At 42.1% G+C, this 19,251-nt stretch overlaps 2 protein-coding genes across 2 annotated transcripts in view; both read left to right on the top strand.

Moving 5' to 3' along the window:
• Positions 1-7,348, top strand: part of LOC106603515 (A-kinase anchor protein 10, mitochondrial-like) — a 30,942-nt gene extending 23,594 nt beyond the window's left edge. Inside the window, 3 exon segments of the mRNA XM_014197306.2 lie at positions 5,150-5,202; positions 5,308-5,400; positions 5,555-7,348. Of these exon segments, the coding sequence (XP_014052781.2) occupies positions 5,150-5,202; positions 5,308-5,400; positions 5,555-5,560 (152 nt within the window). The 3' untranslated portion in view covers positions 5,561-7,348.
• Positions 7,349-7,621: 273 nt separating this feature from the next.
• Positions 7,622-19,251, top strand: part of LOC106603516 (transmembrane protein 211-like) — a 156,944-nt gene continuing 145,314 nt past the window's right edge. The window contains exon 1 of the mRNA XM_014197307.2: positions 7,622-8,618. Coding sequence (XP_014052782.1) covers positions 8,301-8,618 — 318 coding nt within the window. The 5' untranslated portion in view covers positions 7,622-8,300. The remainder of the gene's footprint in view (positions 8,619-19,251) is intronic.

Below are 19,251 nucleotides of genomic sequence, written 5' to 3'. Positions count from 1 at the left end.
GAAAGGATGCGCATAACTCTGCAATGTTGGGTTGTATTGGAGAGAGTCTCAGTCTTAAATCATTGTCCACACACAGTCTGTGCCTATATTTAGTTGTCATGCTAGTGAGGGCTGAGAATCCCCTCTCACGTAGGTACGAGGATGCAAAGGGAATCAGTGTCTTAACAGCACAATTTGCCAAGGCAGGATACTCTGAGCGCAGCCCAATCCAGAAATCTGGCAGTGGCTTCTGATTTATTTAAAAAAAAATTAATTCACACAACGGCTTGTTGCAATTTCGATGAGGCTCTTGTTCAGATATCGGTAAGTGGACTGGAGGCATGAAAGGGATAACGAATCCAGTTATTTGTGTCATCCGTTTCAGGAAAGTACCTGCTTAATTGCGCACCCAACTCACTCGGGTGCTTCGCTATGTCATTTAACATTGTCCGTAAGCCTGAGTTCATTTGTACACAAACAAATTATACAATGATGGAAAGACCTGTGTGTTGTCCTTGTTAATGCAGACAGAGAAGAGCTCCAACTTCTTAATCATAGCCTCGGTTTTGTCCCGCACATTGAATGTAGTTGCGGAGAGTCCCTGTAATCCTAGATTCAGATCATTCAGGCGAGAAAAAACATCACCCAGATAGGCCAGTCGTGTGAGAAACTCATCATCATGCAAGCAGTCAGACAAGTGAAAATGATGGTCAGTAAAGAAAACCTTAAGCTCGTCTCCCAATTAAAAAAAAAACATGTCAATACTTTGCCCCTTGATAACCAACGCGCTTCTGTAAAAGCTGTACATGGTCGCTGCCTATATCATTGCATAGTGCAGAAAATACACGAGAGTGTCTTTCAAGCTGCCAGGCATTCCCTTGGCAGCAAGAGCCTCTCAGTGGACGCTGCAGTGTACCCAAGTGGCGTCGGGAGCAACTGCATTCCACTATGTCACCCTGTCATGGCTTTTGCGCCATCAGTACAGATACCAACACATCTTGACCACACAAGTCCATTTGATGTCACAAAGCTGTCCAGAACTTTCAAAATATAATTTCCTGTTGTCCTGGTTTCCAGTGGTTTGCAGAAGAGGATGTCCTCCTTAATTGACCCCCCATAAACGTAAACGGACATATACCAGGAGCTGTGCCAGGCCCGCCACATCTGTTGACTCATCCAGCTGTAATGCATAGAATTCACTAGCTTGTATGGAAGCAGTAATTGTTTCAAAACATCTCCTGCTATGTCACTGACGCGTCGTGAAACAGTGTTGTTTGATGAAGTAATTGTCTGTATAGTTTTTTGGGCCTTTCCCCCCAGTATTGTCTCAGCCATACCCACAGCAGCAGGAAGAATTAAGTCCTCCACAATAGTATGGGGCTTGTCTGTCCTAGCCACTCAGTAGCTCACCATATAAGACACTTCTAGCCCCTTCTTATTAATGGTATCTGTTGCTTTTATACATGTCTTACTACTTGAAAGTTGTCTTATTTCTCGCTCAAACTCCTGTGGCTTATTTTTTAAATTGGCATGTTTTGTTTCTAAATGTCTGCGCAAGAGTGAAGGTTTCATCGAGTTGTGAGATAGTACTTTTACACATATAACACACTGTGACTGAAGAAAGGCACTACGCCCAACATAAGTGATCCCCAAATAAATGTAGTTCTCATCATATTTGCGCCTCTTCGATGGTCCAACGTCCCTGTATGTTGTTCGGTGCTTTCCCTGGTAAGGGGGCAGTAGCTCTACGGCTGCATCAGATTCACAACTGTCAGTGTCCATGCTAGCTGGGCTAACAACAAATGTAGAATTATTATTATTATTATTATTATTATATATAAATATATATATATATAACTCTGTGTTGTTGTATGTGTTGAATTGCTATGTTTCATCTTGGCCAGGTCGCAGTTGCAAATGAGAACTTGTTCTCAGCTAGCCTACCTGGTTAAATAAAGGTGAAATAAAAAAGAAATATATTATTATATATATATATATATTATTATTATTATAATATATTATTATTATTATTATTATTATTATTATATATATATATATATATATATATATTAATATATATATATTAATAATAATAATAATAATAATAATATATTTCTTTTTATTTCACCTTTATTTAACCAGGTAGGCTAGCTGAGAACAAGTTCTCATTTGCAACTGCGACCTGGCCAAGATGAAACATAGCAATTCAACACATACAACAACACAGAGTTACACATGGAATAAACAAAACATACAGTCAGTAATACAGTAGAACAAAAGGGAACTTACTGTCTATATACAGTGAGTGCAATGAGGTAAAATAAGGGAGTTAAGGCAATAAATAGGCCATGGTGGCGAAGTAATTACAATATAGCAATTAAACTCTGGATGTGTAGATGTGCAGAAGACGAATGTGCAAGTAGAGATACTGGGGTGCAAAGGAGCAAGATAAATAAATAAATACAGTATGGGGATGAGGTAGATAGCCCATCTATGTACAGGTGCAGTGATCTGTGAGCTGCTCTGACAGCTGGTGCTTAAAGCTAGTGAGGAAGATATGAGTCTCCAACTTTAGTGATTTTTTTTTTTCAGTTCGTTCCAGTCATTGGCAGCAGAGAACTGGAAGGAAAGGTGACCAAAGGAGGAATTGGCTTTGGGGGTGACCAGTGAGATATACCTGCTGGAGCGCGTGCTACGAGTGGGTGCTGCTATGGTGACCAGTGAGCTGAGATAAGGCGGGGCTTTACCTAGCAGAGACTTGTAGATAACCTGTAGCCAGTGGGTTTGGCGACGAGTATGAAGCGAGGGCCAACCAACGAGAGCGTACAGGTCACAATGGTGGGTAGTGTATGGGGCTTTGGTGACAAAACGGATGGCACTGTGATAGACTGCATACAATTTGTTGAGTAGAGTGTTTGAGGCTATTTTATAGATGACATCACCGAAGTCGAGGATCGGTAGGATGGTCAGTTTTACGAGGGTATGTTTGGCAGCATGAGTGAAGGATGCTTTGTTGCAATATAGGAAGCCGATTCTAGATTTAATTTTGGATTGGAGATGCTTAATGTGAGTCTGGAAGGAGAGTTTACAGTCTAGCCAGACACCTAGGTATTTGTAGTTGTCCACGTATTCTAAGTCAGAGCCGTCCAGAGTAGTGATGCTGGACAGGCGGGCAGGTGCGGGCAGTGATCGATTGAATAGCATGCATTTAGTTTTACTTGCATTTAAGAGCAGTTGGAGGCCACGGAAGGAGAGTTGTATGGCATTGAAGCTCGTCTGGAGGTTAGTTAACACAGTGTCCAACGAAGGGCCAGAAGTATACAGAATGGTGTTGTCTGTGTAGAGGTGGATCAGAGAATCACCAGCAGCAAGAGCGACATCATTGATATATACAGAGAAGAGAGTCAGCCGGAGAATTGAACCCTGTGGCACACCCATAGACTGCCAGAGGTCCGGACGACAGGCCCTCCGATTTGACACACTGAACTCTATCAGAGAAGTAGTTGGTGAACCAGGCGAGGCAGTCATTTGAGAAACCAAGGCTGTCGAGTCTGCCAATAAGAATGTGGTGATTGACAGAGTCGAAAGCCTTGGCCTGGTCGATGAATACGGCTGCACAGTAATGTCTCTTATCGATGGCGGTTATGATATCGTTTAGGACCTTGAGCGTAGCTGAGGTGCACCCATGACCAGCTCTGAAACCAGATTGCATAGCGGAGAATGTTCGGTGGGATTCGAAATGGTCGGTAATCTGTTTATTAACTTGGCTTTCGAAGACCTTAGAAAGACAGGGTAGGCTAGCTTTAGGTCTATAGCAGTTTGGGTCTAGTGTCACCCTCTTTGAAGAGGGGGATGACCGCGGCAGCTTTCCAATCTTTTGGAATCTCAGACGATACGAAAGAGAGGTTGAACAGGCTAGTAATGTGGGTTGCAACAATTTCTGCAGATAATTTTAGAGAGGGTCCAGATTGTCTAGCCCGGCGGATTTTGTAGGGGTCCAGATTTTGCAGCTCTTTCAGAACATCAGCTATCTGGATTTGGGTGAAGGAGAAATGGTGGGGGCTTTGGCGGGTTGCTGTGCAGGGTGCCGGGCAGGTGACCGGGGTAGGGGTAGCCAGGTAGAAAGCATGGCCAGCCGTAGAGAAATGCTTATTGAAATTCTCAATTATAGTGGATTTATCGGTGGTAATTGTTTCCTAGCCTCAGAGCAGTGGGCAGCTGGGAGGAGGTGCTCTTATTCTCCATGGACTTTACAGTGTCCCAGAACATTTTTGAGTTTGTACCCCAGGATGCAAATTTCTGTTTGAAAAAGCTACCCTTAGCTTTCCTAACTGCCTGTGAATATTTGTTCCTATCTTCCCTGAAAAGTTGCATATCACGGAGGCTATTCGATGCTAATCCTTCTAATGCAGAACGCCACAGGATGTTTTGTGCTGGTCAAGGCCAGACAGGTCTGGAGTGAACCAAGGGCTATATCTATTCCTAGTTCTACATTTTTTGAATGGAGCATGCTTATTTAAGATGGTGAGGAAGGCACTTTTAAAGAATAGCCAGGCATCATCTACTGACGGGATGAGGTCAATGTCATTCCAGGATAATTACTGATGCTAGCATTGGATGTGTTCGTGGAAGCAGAACAACTTGTGTCATCGACAGGTGCAGGTGTAGTACTGCTGGTAGTAGCAGTACTACCAGTAGAGCTGGTATGTGTCTCTATGGACGCGAGCCTTACTTTTATAACCATTTATCAATTTTCGAGCAAACGCAATGAGCAGCAGCTACGTTTGTTTACATACGGACCGTTAGTGGAATTCCCCCGAGAGCGTAATGGTTAATGTGATTGTATGTTAATTATTTGACTAGGCTACATGTATTTAATATTGCGTATTTATTTCGCTAAACACCTAGATGTTTTAATTTTATTTTTGGCAGTGAAACAAGGCTACTCAGGCGAGGAAAAAATCTCACCCAAATGTATAGCCCCGTTGGAAAATACAAATGGACTGTTTGAAAATGTTATTATTATTTAACTTTTTATGTGAATCCCATTTTTATTTGCTGTACCCCCGATAGCATTGCTTACCCCAGTTTGGGAATACCTGTTTCAGAGGAACAATAGATGACTGACTATTGACATCTTCTTCACTCACTCTTCTCTCTCTCCTCACAGGTTTCATGCTTTCTCTAGCCATGAAGAAACTTGTTCAAGGCAACTCAGATGAGGTGTGCACACCAACAAAACAAGCTCCTCTTGTGTTCAATCTGTTTGAACTAATGAATAATAGGAATGGTGAACATATTGAATTGTATGTGTGTCTGTGTGTTTAGGCCCAGGAGGAAATGGCCTGGAAGATCGCTAAGATGATCGTCAATGACGTAGTACACCAGGGGCACCACAACAGTCCTGACAAATCCACCAAGGTATGTCAAATTGTTCCGGATAGCTGTATGCCCCAAGCCATTGCATTTATCTAATACAGTAGTCAACTATATCAAATAAAATGACTCTTCAGTCATGACAAGTTTACTGTTGTATGATGATTGTCCATGTTTCATTGTCCATCTCTCTCCCTAGTTATGACCCTCCAGTGGAGAACCAAAAGATTGTCACTCCCTTCATCCTGTAGAGACAGACAGTGACATACAGATGTCACCTAGTCCAGTGATGAACTGTACACTGGATTCACCTTGTGGTAAAACGCATCAATGAAGATAGAAGAACAAAAGCATTCCATCATCTCCTGCATCAACTTGTACTGGTTTGTGTGAATGTTTGTGCGTGAGCGAAAAACTTGAAGTATATCATCCATCCATCCAACTCGTCGTAACACTATGAAGGTATCTCTGTGAGCAAATGAAGTGGAAAAAGAAAAGAAAAGCCAACAAGGCGGTTGCACAAAGAGCACTCGACTTCCTTCCTTCCTTCCAGAACAAAAAGGAGGAATGACAAACAAGGACACAAAATGGTGCTGAACGGGAGCTGTCAGAAAGAGCAGCACTTCAGAAAGCAATGGTGCTGCCGTGGTTACCTCTGTTACCATGCCATCTCAGAGGGAGCCTGCAGGGGTCTGAAACATCCTTCACTAAGCAATCACTAAGAAGACTAGGTTGTCCTCGCCATCTTCTCTCCGTACCCCACCACCACTACCGTCTTTGCCCATTCCTCATTCTTTGTTTTTAGATTAAATAAATTTGAAAGTGGTCAGACTGATGCCAAAAACAAATTCCAGCTGGAAGTAGAGGCTTTGTACAGTTTTATTTTGCGGCAGATGCGAATAATGCTTATATTCCTGGGCAGTCCTGGTGTATTTTATCAGTGGGGTGGGTTACTATGATGAGATGGTGAGTCAGAGTTGTACTTTCCTACCCTCCTGGCTGTGCCCTAATGTACTTTCTAGAGCAGGTCAGACATGTTACTGTCAAACTGGAATGGACCTTCTTGATTTCCTGGTCTTGCCATCTACCTGTAGCCCTGGCGACCCCTGGCGACCCCTGGCACCTTGTCCATATCATTACAGAGCATAGGCTAATGAATAGATACTTCTTATTATGGCCTGAAGAAGACGTGCTACAGTTGCAATGAAAGAATAACTCCAGGCTACTCCATGTATTGTTATAAATATGTAGATTTCTGGTTTACCCCCATTTATGGTGATTGTTGCAGTTTTCTTTTTTGTATGTACTGTCGAAAGCAATGTTTAAGCAAATCTCATTGAAGTGTACAGTGAATATAATGTTAATATTATTATGACTTTGCTTGAACCTCATTGAGATGTGTGGAAAAGAACCAGAAAATACTATTTTGGTACTATGTACCACTAATATTGTTTCTCTGACCTATGTGTTCTTAATCTATAATATATTTAAATTGTGTTTGATTTAAATATATATATATATTATTGAAATGTTTGCCTTGTGTTTGTCTATTTCGTTTTTTTATAGAGAAGGGACAGAAATGCTACCAATGATGGAACATGACAGAATTCTTTCTCTTTGCACTGATTATGTATGAAATCTTGTCTGCTGCCAAACAGGATGGATTTGGATCTATTTCAGTCGTCATTAGCTTGTTGGCTGGTCATAGTTTGTGGCCATCACGTTGTTAATTTGGGTATTTAACCTCTAGCATTGCCAGATGGTAATGCAACCTGTAATTCAGCAAATGAATGCTCATCCCAGTGCAGTTTCAAGTGTGTGGTTAGCTTTTGCATAAGCTCTATTGGTGTTCATGCTGCAGTTTTGCGCATCCAAATTGTTTTATCCTCTTTATGTTGTACAGTATGATATACTTTATTGTAAGTATTTTATGGCGTTCATGTAATAAAACTTTTCTGCCTATATTGTAGCTAAAGTAGGTAACATTATCAAACAGCAAAATCAGATTTTTCTTGTTGCAATGCCATTTAACCAGTGGGGGGCAATGTGGACTGTATTGAAACGTAAATGAGAAAGATAAATGTCGAACTACAAATGATGTTGCAATAAGTATATAATATTCAGTGATTTTGATGTTTGTTTAAACGACAAAAACAGGTTTTGTCCAATAATAATTAGGACTAGGTTATTTCACTGTAATATTAGTTCCTCTTGTTTCCCATAGACAATTGTAGTAAAATATGGGCACTTTAGCAAATGTTTAGTCAAATGTGCAATCTTTATGGTTTAGTATCACTTTGCTCTAAACATGTATTTACCTACCGTAAGTAACAAGAGGACACAAGGTTTACAACCTTTCTCTTGATGCGGATACGCCCACTTGAGTATTCCCTGTGCGCAATGACGCGCGCGCCAATGTGGACACTTTTGTTGTGTTGCCCACTGGTTACCATGCGTAACCAAAACCACAGCTTCTGCTGAACAAAGCGCGGCGACTCAAATACCCGGACTTATAGTCAGCAACTGCAACACTAACCATATGTTTTATTTTACATCTCGTGAGTAAAATTCGATTAAGATAATTTGATAGTTCAATGTTTCCAGGCGGCGACCATCTACGGAATGACAGTTGCGCATCTCTGTTTCGGGTGTGACAAACAGCTTTTGTGTCCTGCCGTGACTCATATTTCTAGATTCTCAAGTATAGTCGCGGATAGCCTATTTAAAGGAGACATTACTTCTTGTTGAGGTAGCAGCTTGTTTACCTAGAAGTGCTCATGTTTGACTCTTATGAAATCACGAGCCGATGTTTGGGTCACTGGAATATCCCTTTAAATCATTACGGATAACAAATTGTTAACTAGTTCTGTTGCTGCAGGAGGCTGCTGGTGTAACATTTGTTGGGGAGAGCTTCAGTTGATCTCTTCTGGGTGTGTGAGCTCCAAATGCATTCATTGCTGGATCGGAAGAAGAAAGAAGTAGGGGTTGGGATCGATCTGTCTCTGAGCTACTCGTTGCCCCAAGCTGCTAGGATGTTCAGCTGTGTGGGCTGCTTTTGGGTCTTCCTGTCCTACGCTCTGGTCGCTATCTGTAGTTTCAGTTTTATATCATCTGCATGGATTGTCAAGGACCATCTGAAAAATAAGGACTCTGTGAGCTTCGGCTTACTTTGGCACTGCTCCGAGTCCCTGGACCATATGTACAGATGCTACACCTTCGGAGGACTCGGGAAATTCGCTGAGATTCCATCCAGCTCGTGGCAGGTACATGACCATACATGGATCATACATGCAATACTTGAATGAATGTGTTATGGTAACAAATTAGTAAACAGTGTTGCGTACAATGGCAACAATGTTTATTGCATTGTTTTTACATCTCAATTAGTAGCAACTACATGATCATGCATTGGCTTCCAGAATCCACAAAGGATAGTGTTCATTATGTTGTCTGTGATGAGCAAACATATCCCTTTGTCTTATAAGACCAGCTGAGAGAGGACTTTGAGCCATTGCAGCTCTTGCATCACTGTCTTGAGTGTATTCAGGACTCCAATATAGTGACATTAGTGTTGTTGATGATGGACATGGCAGCATGCACAATCAATGAGATTGAACTAAATCCAACCATAAACAGAACACTAGCTGAACACTGATCTCCCAAAGGACTAGGTATAGATTTCCATTAGGTGTTGTTCAAGCTCATACTCAACAGGTGTTATTGAATTAGTTATGTCACAATGAAAGGTCCTTGCCCTCAGGTGAGACCTGTTGACAAGGCTGGGGTTGTGGATTAACCTTCACATCATCATCTGGTGGATGGATGGAGAGGGGCCTAATCTCTCACCAGCAGAGGGCAAGTGTTTGGCACCTAATCTGGCCGATATATGGGTTTCTATTCTACCACTGTTCGGAATTAGTTACCATTAATAGGTAGTAGAGTACACTCAGGGAGGCGTAGCTACAGTAGTAATGAACTGTAAAACTAGCAATAAGGACCTGACATTTCTTATGTTACTATTCACTATTTATTCTGAGCTAAATTGTTTGTTGGAGCTGGGCCACGGTTAGCATGGCAGTTGAGTGAGATGACAGTATGGAGTGCCATAGGGAATCTCTCACATCACACACTTCCACCTTCAGTCAGTGGTCTTGTTTCTTTAATTCTCAGAGGATAACTGGTTACATAAGTACTGCCAGCCATAGACCCAGACACTGGTTACAGTCCCCTAGGATTTCAGTATTTCCTATTCAGAATATGAATGCTTTGCTTTGACAAAGCATAGCATAGTGCTAAATTTAGTTACGGTCATTAATGGGTCACAAACTATGAGGGAGAGATGCTCTTGCTCCTCTTGTTAAATAGCTGATGGTTTTTAACAATAAATGGTCTTAATGTAGTAGCAGTGATCCACTTTTGAAAACGTGTCAACAAGCATGAATCTTCAGTCTGTAAACACCAAAGATCTGTCATAAAAAGCATTATAATTCAACATTTTCAAGTCCATTCAAAACAGAATGAGGGCATGTGCTAAGAAAAGACTGGGGTAAAGCTATGGGACCTTGTGCTAAGTTAAATCAAGAGATGGCTGTCTAAGTGACCATGTTGGCTAACTTCCCGCCAAATGGAATGTGTGATTGTGTAAGTTATCTTATTTGCATCTCTGGGGCAGCCAGAAGCATGGGGCCCCCCAGGAGTTCAGTTGCATTGCACCATGGGTATTCCCGTAGAGCTATCCAGTGCATTCCAGTCCTTCTTTTCATTCTAGATTAGAAAAAGCAGGCCAATTGGATCCACGACCATGCTGTAAAAAAAAAAACCTGCAATATCCCACCAGCTTCCTCAGGAGTTATGATTATGTATGAGCAGGATAAATTAACATATGAAAAAGATATTTAATTAAGTGGCAGTTCAGATGTAGTAGCTAGGGGCTGTGTGCAGGAAAGAATCAAATGCGTAGCATCTATAGTTACTATAGTACTATAGTTTTCCCACACAGGTAGAAGATGGGATTTATACTGGATCAGGCAAACAGGTCTGAGCAGAGTACACAGTCTAATACAAAGCAGAGCAGAATGGGTTAATAATTCTACTACTTTTAGCCCTTCATATTTTCAAATGATGAAGATTCAGGTGTTTGTGGATAGGAGGTACTGTATTGCTGAATGGGAATTCCATGTATTTGTGCTGGCAACTAATGATCCAGGGACCTTTTGAAGAGTGCTATCACTTTATTTGAAGGGTTTCATCTCTGGGTTTTGACACATTTCGGAGTAGTCTCACCTGTTCAGACAGACAGGCAATACAGTACCTTTAGTACCCAGAGAGTTGAGTTGCTAACTGAGCAAAGTCCTTCTTGTACAGTGCCTAGTAGAAGTCTTCACACCCAAAACACAATTACAGAAATGTTAATGCCAAAGACACACCAGAATGGCTTTCTAAAAGGGGTTCTTGAGTGGTCTAGTCTCAATTCTGACATAAATGTATTTGAAAATCAGAGACAAGGTTTGAATATTGCTGTCTATCAATGATTCCCAACCATATTTACAGAGCATGAGCAATTTTGACAAAAAATGAGTGTACAAAACACTAGGAACACCTGCTCTTTCCGTGAGATAGGCAATCCAGGCGAAAGCTATGATCCCTTATTGATGTCACCTGTTAAATCCACTTCAATCAGTGTAGGTGAAGGGGAGGAGACGGGTTAAAGAAGGATTTTTAAGCCTTGAGATAATTGAGACATGGATTGTGTATGTGTGTCATTCAGAGGGTAAATGGGCAAGACAAAATATTTAAGTGCCTTTGAACGGGGTATGGTACTAGGTGCCAGGCGCACCGGTTTGAGTGTGTCAAGAACTGCATTTTCCCACTCAACAGTTTCCCGTGTTTATCAAGATTGGTCCACCACGCAAAGGTCATCCAACCAACTTGACACAACGGTGGGAAGCATTGGAGTCAACATGGGCCAGCATCCCTGTGGAATGCTTTTGACACCTTGTAGAGTCCATGCCCCGATGAGGCTGTTCTGAGGACAAAAGGAGGTGCAACTCAATATTAGGATGATGTTCCTAATGCTTTGTACACACGGTGTATGTTACCCTAAGAGTTGTGCAAAGTTGGTAGAATCTTATTCAGGTGCTGCCACCAATTATTTACTCTGGGGTGTGAAGACATACAGCTTTTACATTTTTTTTCTTTTCATTTTGAAAGTTTTCCATAATTTTCTTTCACTTTGAAAATATTGACTATGCTTTGTAGATCAGTAGGAAAAACATGAATCCTTTTTAGATTGACATTTAAGGCAGCAAAATGTGAGGACTGTGAATGGGGTGTGCAGACTTTCACTAGGCACTGTACATGGATACATCTGGGATCAGGTTGGCCCAAGCACAGCATCATAGTATCCCATGCTGCTTCATAGTAGCACAGCATCATAGTATCCCATGCTGCGTCATAGTAGCACAGCATCATAGTATCCCATGCTGCTTCATAGTAGCACAGCATCATAGTGTCCCATGCTGCTTCATAGTAGCACAGCATCATAGTATCCCATGCTGCGTCATAGTAGCACAGCATCATAGTATCCCATGCTGCTTCATAGTAGCACAGCATCATAGTATCCCATGCTGCTTCATAGTAGCACAGCATCATAGTATCCCATGCTGCTTCATAGTAGCACAGCATCATAGTATCCCATGCTGCGTCATAGTAGCACAGCATCATAGTATCCCATGCTGCGTCATAGTAGCACAGCATCATAGTATCCCATGCTGCTTCATAGTAGCACAGCATCATAGTATCCCATGCTGCTTCATAGTAGCACAGCATCATAGTATCCCATGCTGCGTCATAGTAGCACAGCATCATAGTATCCCATGCTGCGTCATAGTAGCACAGCATCATAGTATCCCATGCTGCGTCGTAGTAGCACAGCATCATAGTATCCCATGCTGCGTCATAGTAGCACAGCATCATAGTATCCCATGCTGCGTCGTAGTAGCACAGCATCATAGTATCCCATGCTGCTTCATAGTAGCACAGCATCCCAGCATCACGCCCCCATGGCCATTAATAACTTACGGCCCTCGCTTCACCCCCTCCAGGCCGACACCCCTCATTGGTGTACAGATTATTCCGCTGATGCTCTTGTCCTCCTTTTTAAAACAACTCCACCTCTCTCTCCCACACACATTTACACACACACTCACACTCACTCACACAAAAACACACACAATATGCATCCCGAACACACAAAAACGCATACACATGCACACACAAATATGCACACACACACATACAAACACATATACATATGCATGCATGCACACACCAAGCGCACATACACACTCACACACTAACTGCCCCCCCTCCAACATTCACACTACCACCCACAACCATCACCTTCTGTTCTCCTTTGTATATGACAGGTTAAAAAGGCCCCCCTATCTCAGAAACCATGCCCTATCTCAGAAACCATGGGGTCTGTGGAGTCCATCAGTGAGGGGCTGTGTTCAGCTGGCCTACAATGAGAGCTCACACTGATTTGTGTGTGTACAGAGCCCAGTAGAGGGGACAGAACAAGAAGGAGGGCTTTGGCTTTCTCACACTCCCTCTGTGGCTGGCCTAGATGTGCTCTGGTTCTGTGGTCAATTTCTGTCCTCCCTCCATGTTTTAAAGCCCTGGTTGGCCTGCGCAGCCATCCAGCCTTGGCACTGAGGAGCCAGCCAAGAGATGTGAGATCAGGGCTTACATCTGTGCATGTGTTTTCAACCTGTTTGTTTAACACACTCATTCCATCCCAGAGCTAGTTGCCACCGTAGCAGACACTATCAGGCCTGCCAGTCAGGGCTGCAGCCTGGCACATTACATGTAAATGTAAATACGTGATACAATGGAATTATACAGTAATTATAATCTATTACAAAGTTATATAAGCAGTCAATATAATACATTTTATAAACAGAATTGCATAGTTTACTATAATATTAAGGAATGAACTGAAACGGAGGGGATTATTAGAATCAAGCCTGATTATATCAAGTCATTTCTCCTCCTCTCTCATAAGACTAACTGAGTTGTGTTGATGTTATTGTCCTCAATGCAGCCTGAGTCCTGCCTGTGTGTTCTGGGGCTGCAGGCAGCAGTTGACAGGTTGGTAGGTGTCACAGGCCGGCTCATAGCCTGTGTCAAAAATGAGGGGACATGAACAATAGGTATAGGCCAATCAAAAGGTTCTTTATTGTAAACCAAAAACGTAACTTTAAACAAAGAAAAAGGAATGAGGTGTGGAAATGTCATAATGTAGGGTGAATGTAAGGTGCATGGATGCATGAATCTGTGTGTGTGAACATGACTGAGTGGAAACTAAGTAAACCTACAAAGGAACAAACAAAACAGGATCATACCTGGAGGAGCAGGGAGAGAGAAAGAGAGAGAGTGGTTAGTGAAGCAGTTTAACACCCTGAGCCCAGGTGGCTCCAATCACTAACGACCCTCCTCTGCCTGCAGGAGGAACCGCCCCTGCACTGCAGAGGAGGAGCCGTGATAGTACAGGTGTTAGAGGTTGCCAGGTTGGAGGAAGTGTTAGCTAGGGGCTTGTACTCAGACCTGCTGCTTGGTAAATTGTGGAGGAGGAGGAGGTGGTGCTCGCCTCACCTGCCAGAAGAATTTCACTTAAATTGTTAGTAGTTTAGTGTGCTTCCAGCAGCTGAAGGCTGGTATCCTCTGGCTCCACCCACAGCTGTAGACACTGGCACTGCTGGATTAACCTGGCCCTGTAGCATGCTGGATTAACCTGGCCCTGTAGCATGCTGGATTAACCTGGCCCTGTAGCATGCTGGATTAACCTGGCCCTGTAGCATGCTGGATTAGTGCTCCGTCTTGACACATCCAACTGCTGTGTGAATGGTGTGTGTGTGTGTGTGTCATCTATGTGTAAGTGTATCTGTGTGTGTGCGTGCGTGCGTGTGTACTTCTACAAAGATTGTCATGGTTGCAATGTAGATGAGTCATGGCCAATCTCCAGAAACAGTGATTGGAAAATGTAGAAATTCATCCTCATCTTTTGTTTCTCTTCAGAAAATGGCAGGATAATAAGCCTGAGATTCCCAGGGTTGAAAAACGAGTTTTAATGACTCCAACCTAAGTGTATGTAAACTTCCGACTTCAACTGTAAAACCCCCCCTAAACTTTCATAGTCCATAGCGACAGAATAAAGCTGGCTCTGAGTGGAAGTGGAATGCTCTTCAAATGGAATTAACTGAACTTTGGGGTGGGGTTGATCAGTCCAGGCAATTCCTATTTCTTTCTGCACTGTACCTTTTTGGCATCAGGGGGAGGAAGCAATGATGTGCTCCGCTTGAATCTGTAAGGGCCCTCTGCCTGCCCAACAAAATGGGGAGTCCAGCCCCCGGGTGTTATCAGAGGCTGCTGCTGCTACTGTAGGTAATACAATTATGGACGAGGTGTGTGTGTGTGTGTGTGTGTGTGTGTGTGTGTGTGTGTGTGTGTGTGTGTGTGTGTGTGTGTGTGTGTGTGTGTGTGTGTGTGTGTTGGTCTCTACTCTCGAGGTCCTGGAACCTATCCTTGTTTTGAGAGAGGAAATGAGAAGCATGGCAGCTTGCAGGTTGGGCCAAGCCAGGAGCCAAGGTCCCAGAAGGGCCCACATATTACAATGGCACGGGAGTTAATGGATTCCCTGTCACTCCGCAAGATATATACCAGTTACGCCCATGCACTTTCACAATGAAGAGTTGCAAAATCTCTCCAAATCGAAAGCACTCTGTCTGTCCTTTTCCTGGTGCAGCCTGAGGCTAAGGTTTTACTCCCTGTAGATTTACTGTTTGTGCTCACCAATGTCTCTATGTAATGTGTCCTCTCCTCCCCTCCACTCTTTCAGTAGGATTAGGCCTCCGATTCATGGCTAATGGGATAGCTAGCTAATGGGATAGCTAGCTATGAGCTAGTCATCCCATTAGTGGTGAAAGGTATTTGTCCAGGAATGTGTATCTCTACTATAGATGATGTTATGTGGCCTAATGATAGTAAGTGTGTCCCCAGCAAACCGGGAACATTCTCAGAACATTAAAACTTCTTACATCTCGGCCTAGCCAATATCCAATGGAACAGCGTGGCGCAAAATACAAAAACCTCAAAAATCCAATAATTTCAATTTCTCACACATACGACTATTTTACACCATTTTAAAGATACACTTCTCCTTAATCCAACCACATTGTCCGATTTCAAAAAGGCTTTACAGCGAAAGCAAAACATTAGATTATGTTAGGAGAGTACATAGACCAAAATAACCACACAGCCATTTTCCAAGCAAGCATATATGTCAATAAAACCCAAAACACAGCTAAATGAAGCACTAACCTTTGATGATCTTCATCAGATGACACTCCTAGGACATTATGTTATACAATACATGTATGTTTTGTTCAATCAAGTTCATATTTATATCCAAAAACAGCTTTTTACATTGGCGCGTGATGTTCAGAAAATGTATTCCCACCAAAAACTTCCGGTAAATTTACAAAAATACTCATCATAAATGTTGACAAAATACATAACAATTATTTTAAGAATTATAGATACAGAACTCCTTTATGCAAATCGCTGTGTCAGATTTTAAAATAGCTTTTCGGCGAAAGCACATTTTACAATATTCTGAGTACATAGCTCGCCATCACGGCGAGCTATTCAGACACCCGCCAAGTTCGGGGCAACCTAAACTCAGAATTAGTATTAGAAATATTGTATTACCTTTGCTGATCTTTGTCAGAATGCACTCCCAGGACCGCTACTTCCACAAGAAATGTTGTTTTTGTTCGAAATAATCCATGTTTTGTTCGTGTGTTCAGGTCACTATCCAAAGGGTAACGCGCGAGCGCAATTCGAGACACAAAAAGTCAAAATGTTCCATTACCATACTTAGAAGCATGTCAAACGCTGTTTAAAATCAATTTTTATGGTATTTTTTTACGTAAAATTGCGATAATATTCCAACCGGACAATAGTGTATTCATTCAAGGAGAAAAAGAAAAAACGGTGTGCTCGCGGGAACGCGCATATCCAATCTCTTTGTCCTCAGGCAGACCACTCAGTAACTGAGTTCCTATACTCTGCCCAGAGACAGGAGAAGGCTCAATCCACTTTCTGAAGGCTTTAGACAGCCAATGGAAGCCTTAGAAAGTGCAACGTAACAGCACAGATACTGTAGTTGCAAAAGGGACTAGAAAGAAGAACTACATTTCTCAGATCCTACACTTCCTGGTTGACTTTTTCTCAGATTTTTGCCTGCCATATGAGTTCTGTTATACTCACAGACACCATTCAAACAGTTTTAGAAACTTCAGAGTGTTTTCTATCCAAATCTACTAATAATCTGCATATTCTCATTTCTGGGCAAGAGTAGTAAGCAGTTTAAATCGGGTACTTTTTTCATCCGGCCGTGAAAATACTGCCCCCTATCCATATCAGGTTAACCATTAAGTTCTAGTTAGGGTTTTATCTAAGATTAGGATGATAAAATCCCAAAAACAGTCAGAGAAGGTTTTAGATAAAAACATTTACATTTTTTCATGAACTATCCTTGGAATGTTCTTTTAACATTCACTAAAATCTGTGCATCTGTAACAACTAACACAAAACATTACCCAAAAGTTCTCATTAGGTTTCCAGGTAATGTAATAACACAATGTACCAGTGATGTTTTCCCAGCAAACCAAAATTGGTTCTGTTGAAGTTTACAGAACATTAGTTGGGTTGCGGCAAATGTTCACATAACACAAAAACTGTCCAGTCATTTTGAAGATTATAATATGTTTGTATAAAACGTTCTCCTAATGTTGCAAGAATGTTCCAATAAGACATTTAATCAGTTGTTTAAAGGTTCACAGAATGTTTCATTAGGTTGTGGGAACAGTCTGGTGAGAACATTGTGGGGACATCATGGCTGTAACTACATATGAGGACATTAGGAAGCAGAGGAGACCGAGAGAGAGGAAGCAAGCAGAGAGAGAGGTTAGTGCAGTGGTTTCCAAATTTGGGGTCGGGACCCCATGTGTGGTCCCCTGAGAAAATCTCTACTAATCTTATCAAACAAGTTTGGAACTTAAATAAGACATGTTTCAATATGAACATCTCCACATGACCTATCTTCCCTATAGGCCTACAATAAAATACAATCAAAATGCAAACCAAGTTTTTTTTTAAATCATACGGTTTCGTTTCGTCGCTGATGCTACGTTTCGGTGTGACTCATTTCTCATATTTCCCTCCTTTCAGGGGTATACCATTACAATTGTTTAGCTAATAGGCTGTGTGTTTGTAGATCGACTGAGATGAATGAACCAACAGCAGCCAAGGTGATTTCTGCTGTTCTCCAAATAGCATTTTTTTATTACATTTTTTATGTAGAAATGTTGTAAATACATTTTTATTTTATTTAGTGATCAAATAAAATCTCTCTAAAACTCAAACCCTGTTTACGGCCCTGGGGACATCATAAAATATATGTTCCCAGAACACAAAACTGTCCAATTGTGCGGATGATTCAAAAATGTTTCTTTTAGGGTGAAAAAAACATTCACCTGATGTTACAAGAACGTTCCCAGAACACATTTAGTCTGTTCTTTAAAGGTCCCCAGAATGTTTCATTAGGTTGTGGTAACATTGTGGGGACATGATATGCTCAGTCCCCACAATTGTGATGACATTCATACAGTCGTGGCCAAAAGTTTTGAGAATGACACAAACATTAATTTTCACAAAGTTTGCTGCCTCAGTTTGTATGATGGCAATTTGCATATACTCGAGAATGTTATGAAGAGTGATTAGATGAATTGCAATAAATTGCAAAGTCCCTCTTTGCCATGCAAATGACCTGAATCCCAAAAAACATTTCCGCTGCATTTCGGCCCTGCCACAAAAGGACCAGCTGAAATCATGTCAGTGATTCTCTCGTTGGCACAGGTGTGAGTGTTGATGAGGACAAGGCTGGAGATCACTCTGTCATGCTGATTGAGTTTGAATAACAGACTGGAAGCTTCAAAAGGAGGGTGGTGCTTGGAATCATTGTTCTTCCTCTGTCAAGCATGGTTACCTGCAAGGAAACACGTGCCGTCATCATTGCTTTGCACAAAAAGGGCTTCACAGGCAAGGATATTGCTGTCAGTAAGATTGCACCTAAATCAAACATGTATCGGATCATCAAGAACTTCAAGGAGAGCGGTTTAATTGTTGTGAAAAAGGCTTCAGGGCGCCCAAGAAAGTCCAGCAAGCACCAGGACCGTCTTCTAAAGTTGATTCAGCTGCTGATCGGGGTACCACCAGTACAGAGCTTGCTCAGGAATGGCAGCAGGCAGGTGTGAGTGCATCTGCACGCACAGTGAGGCGAAGACTTTTGGAGGATGGCCTGGTGTCAAGAAGGGCAGCAAAGAAGCCACTTCTCTCCAGGAAAAACATCAGGGACAGACTGATATTCTGCAAAAGGTACAGGGATTATAATGCTGAGGACTGGGGTAAAGTCATTTTCTCTGATGAATTCCCTTTCCGATTGTTTGGGGCTTCCGGAAAAAAGCTTGTCCAGAGAAGACAAGGTGAGCGCTACCATCAGTCCTGTGTCATGCCAACAGTAAAGCATCCTGAGACCATTCATGTGTGGGGTTGTTTCTCAGCCAAGGGAGTGGGCTCACTCACAATTTTGCCTAAGAACACAGCCATGAATAAAGAATGGTACCAACACACCCTCCGAGAGCAACTTCTCCCAACCATCCAGGAACAGTTTGGTGACGAACAATGCCTTTTCCAGCATGATGGAGCACCTTGCTATAAGGCAAAAGTGATAACTAAGTGTCACAGGGAACAAAACATTGATATTTTGGGTCC

This window comes from Salmo salar, chromosome ssa04 (assembly GCF_905237065.1).
Source record: "Salmo salar chromosome ssa04, Ssal_v3.1, whole genome shotgun sequence".
Classification (NCBI taxonomy): domain Eukaryota; kingdom Metazoa; phylum Chordata; class Actinopteri; order Salmoniformes; family Salmonidae; genus Salmo; species Salmo salar.
This window is presented reverse-complemented; position numbering and strand designations above follow the sequence as displayed.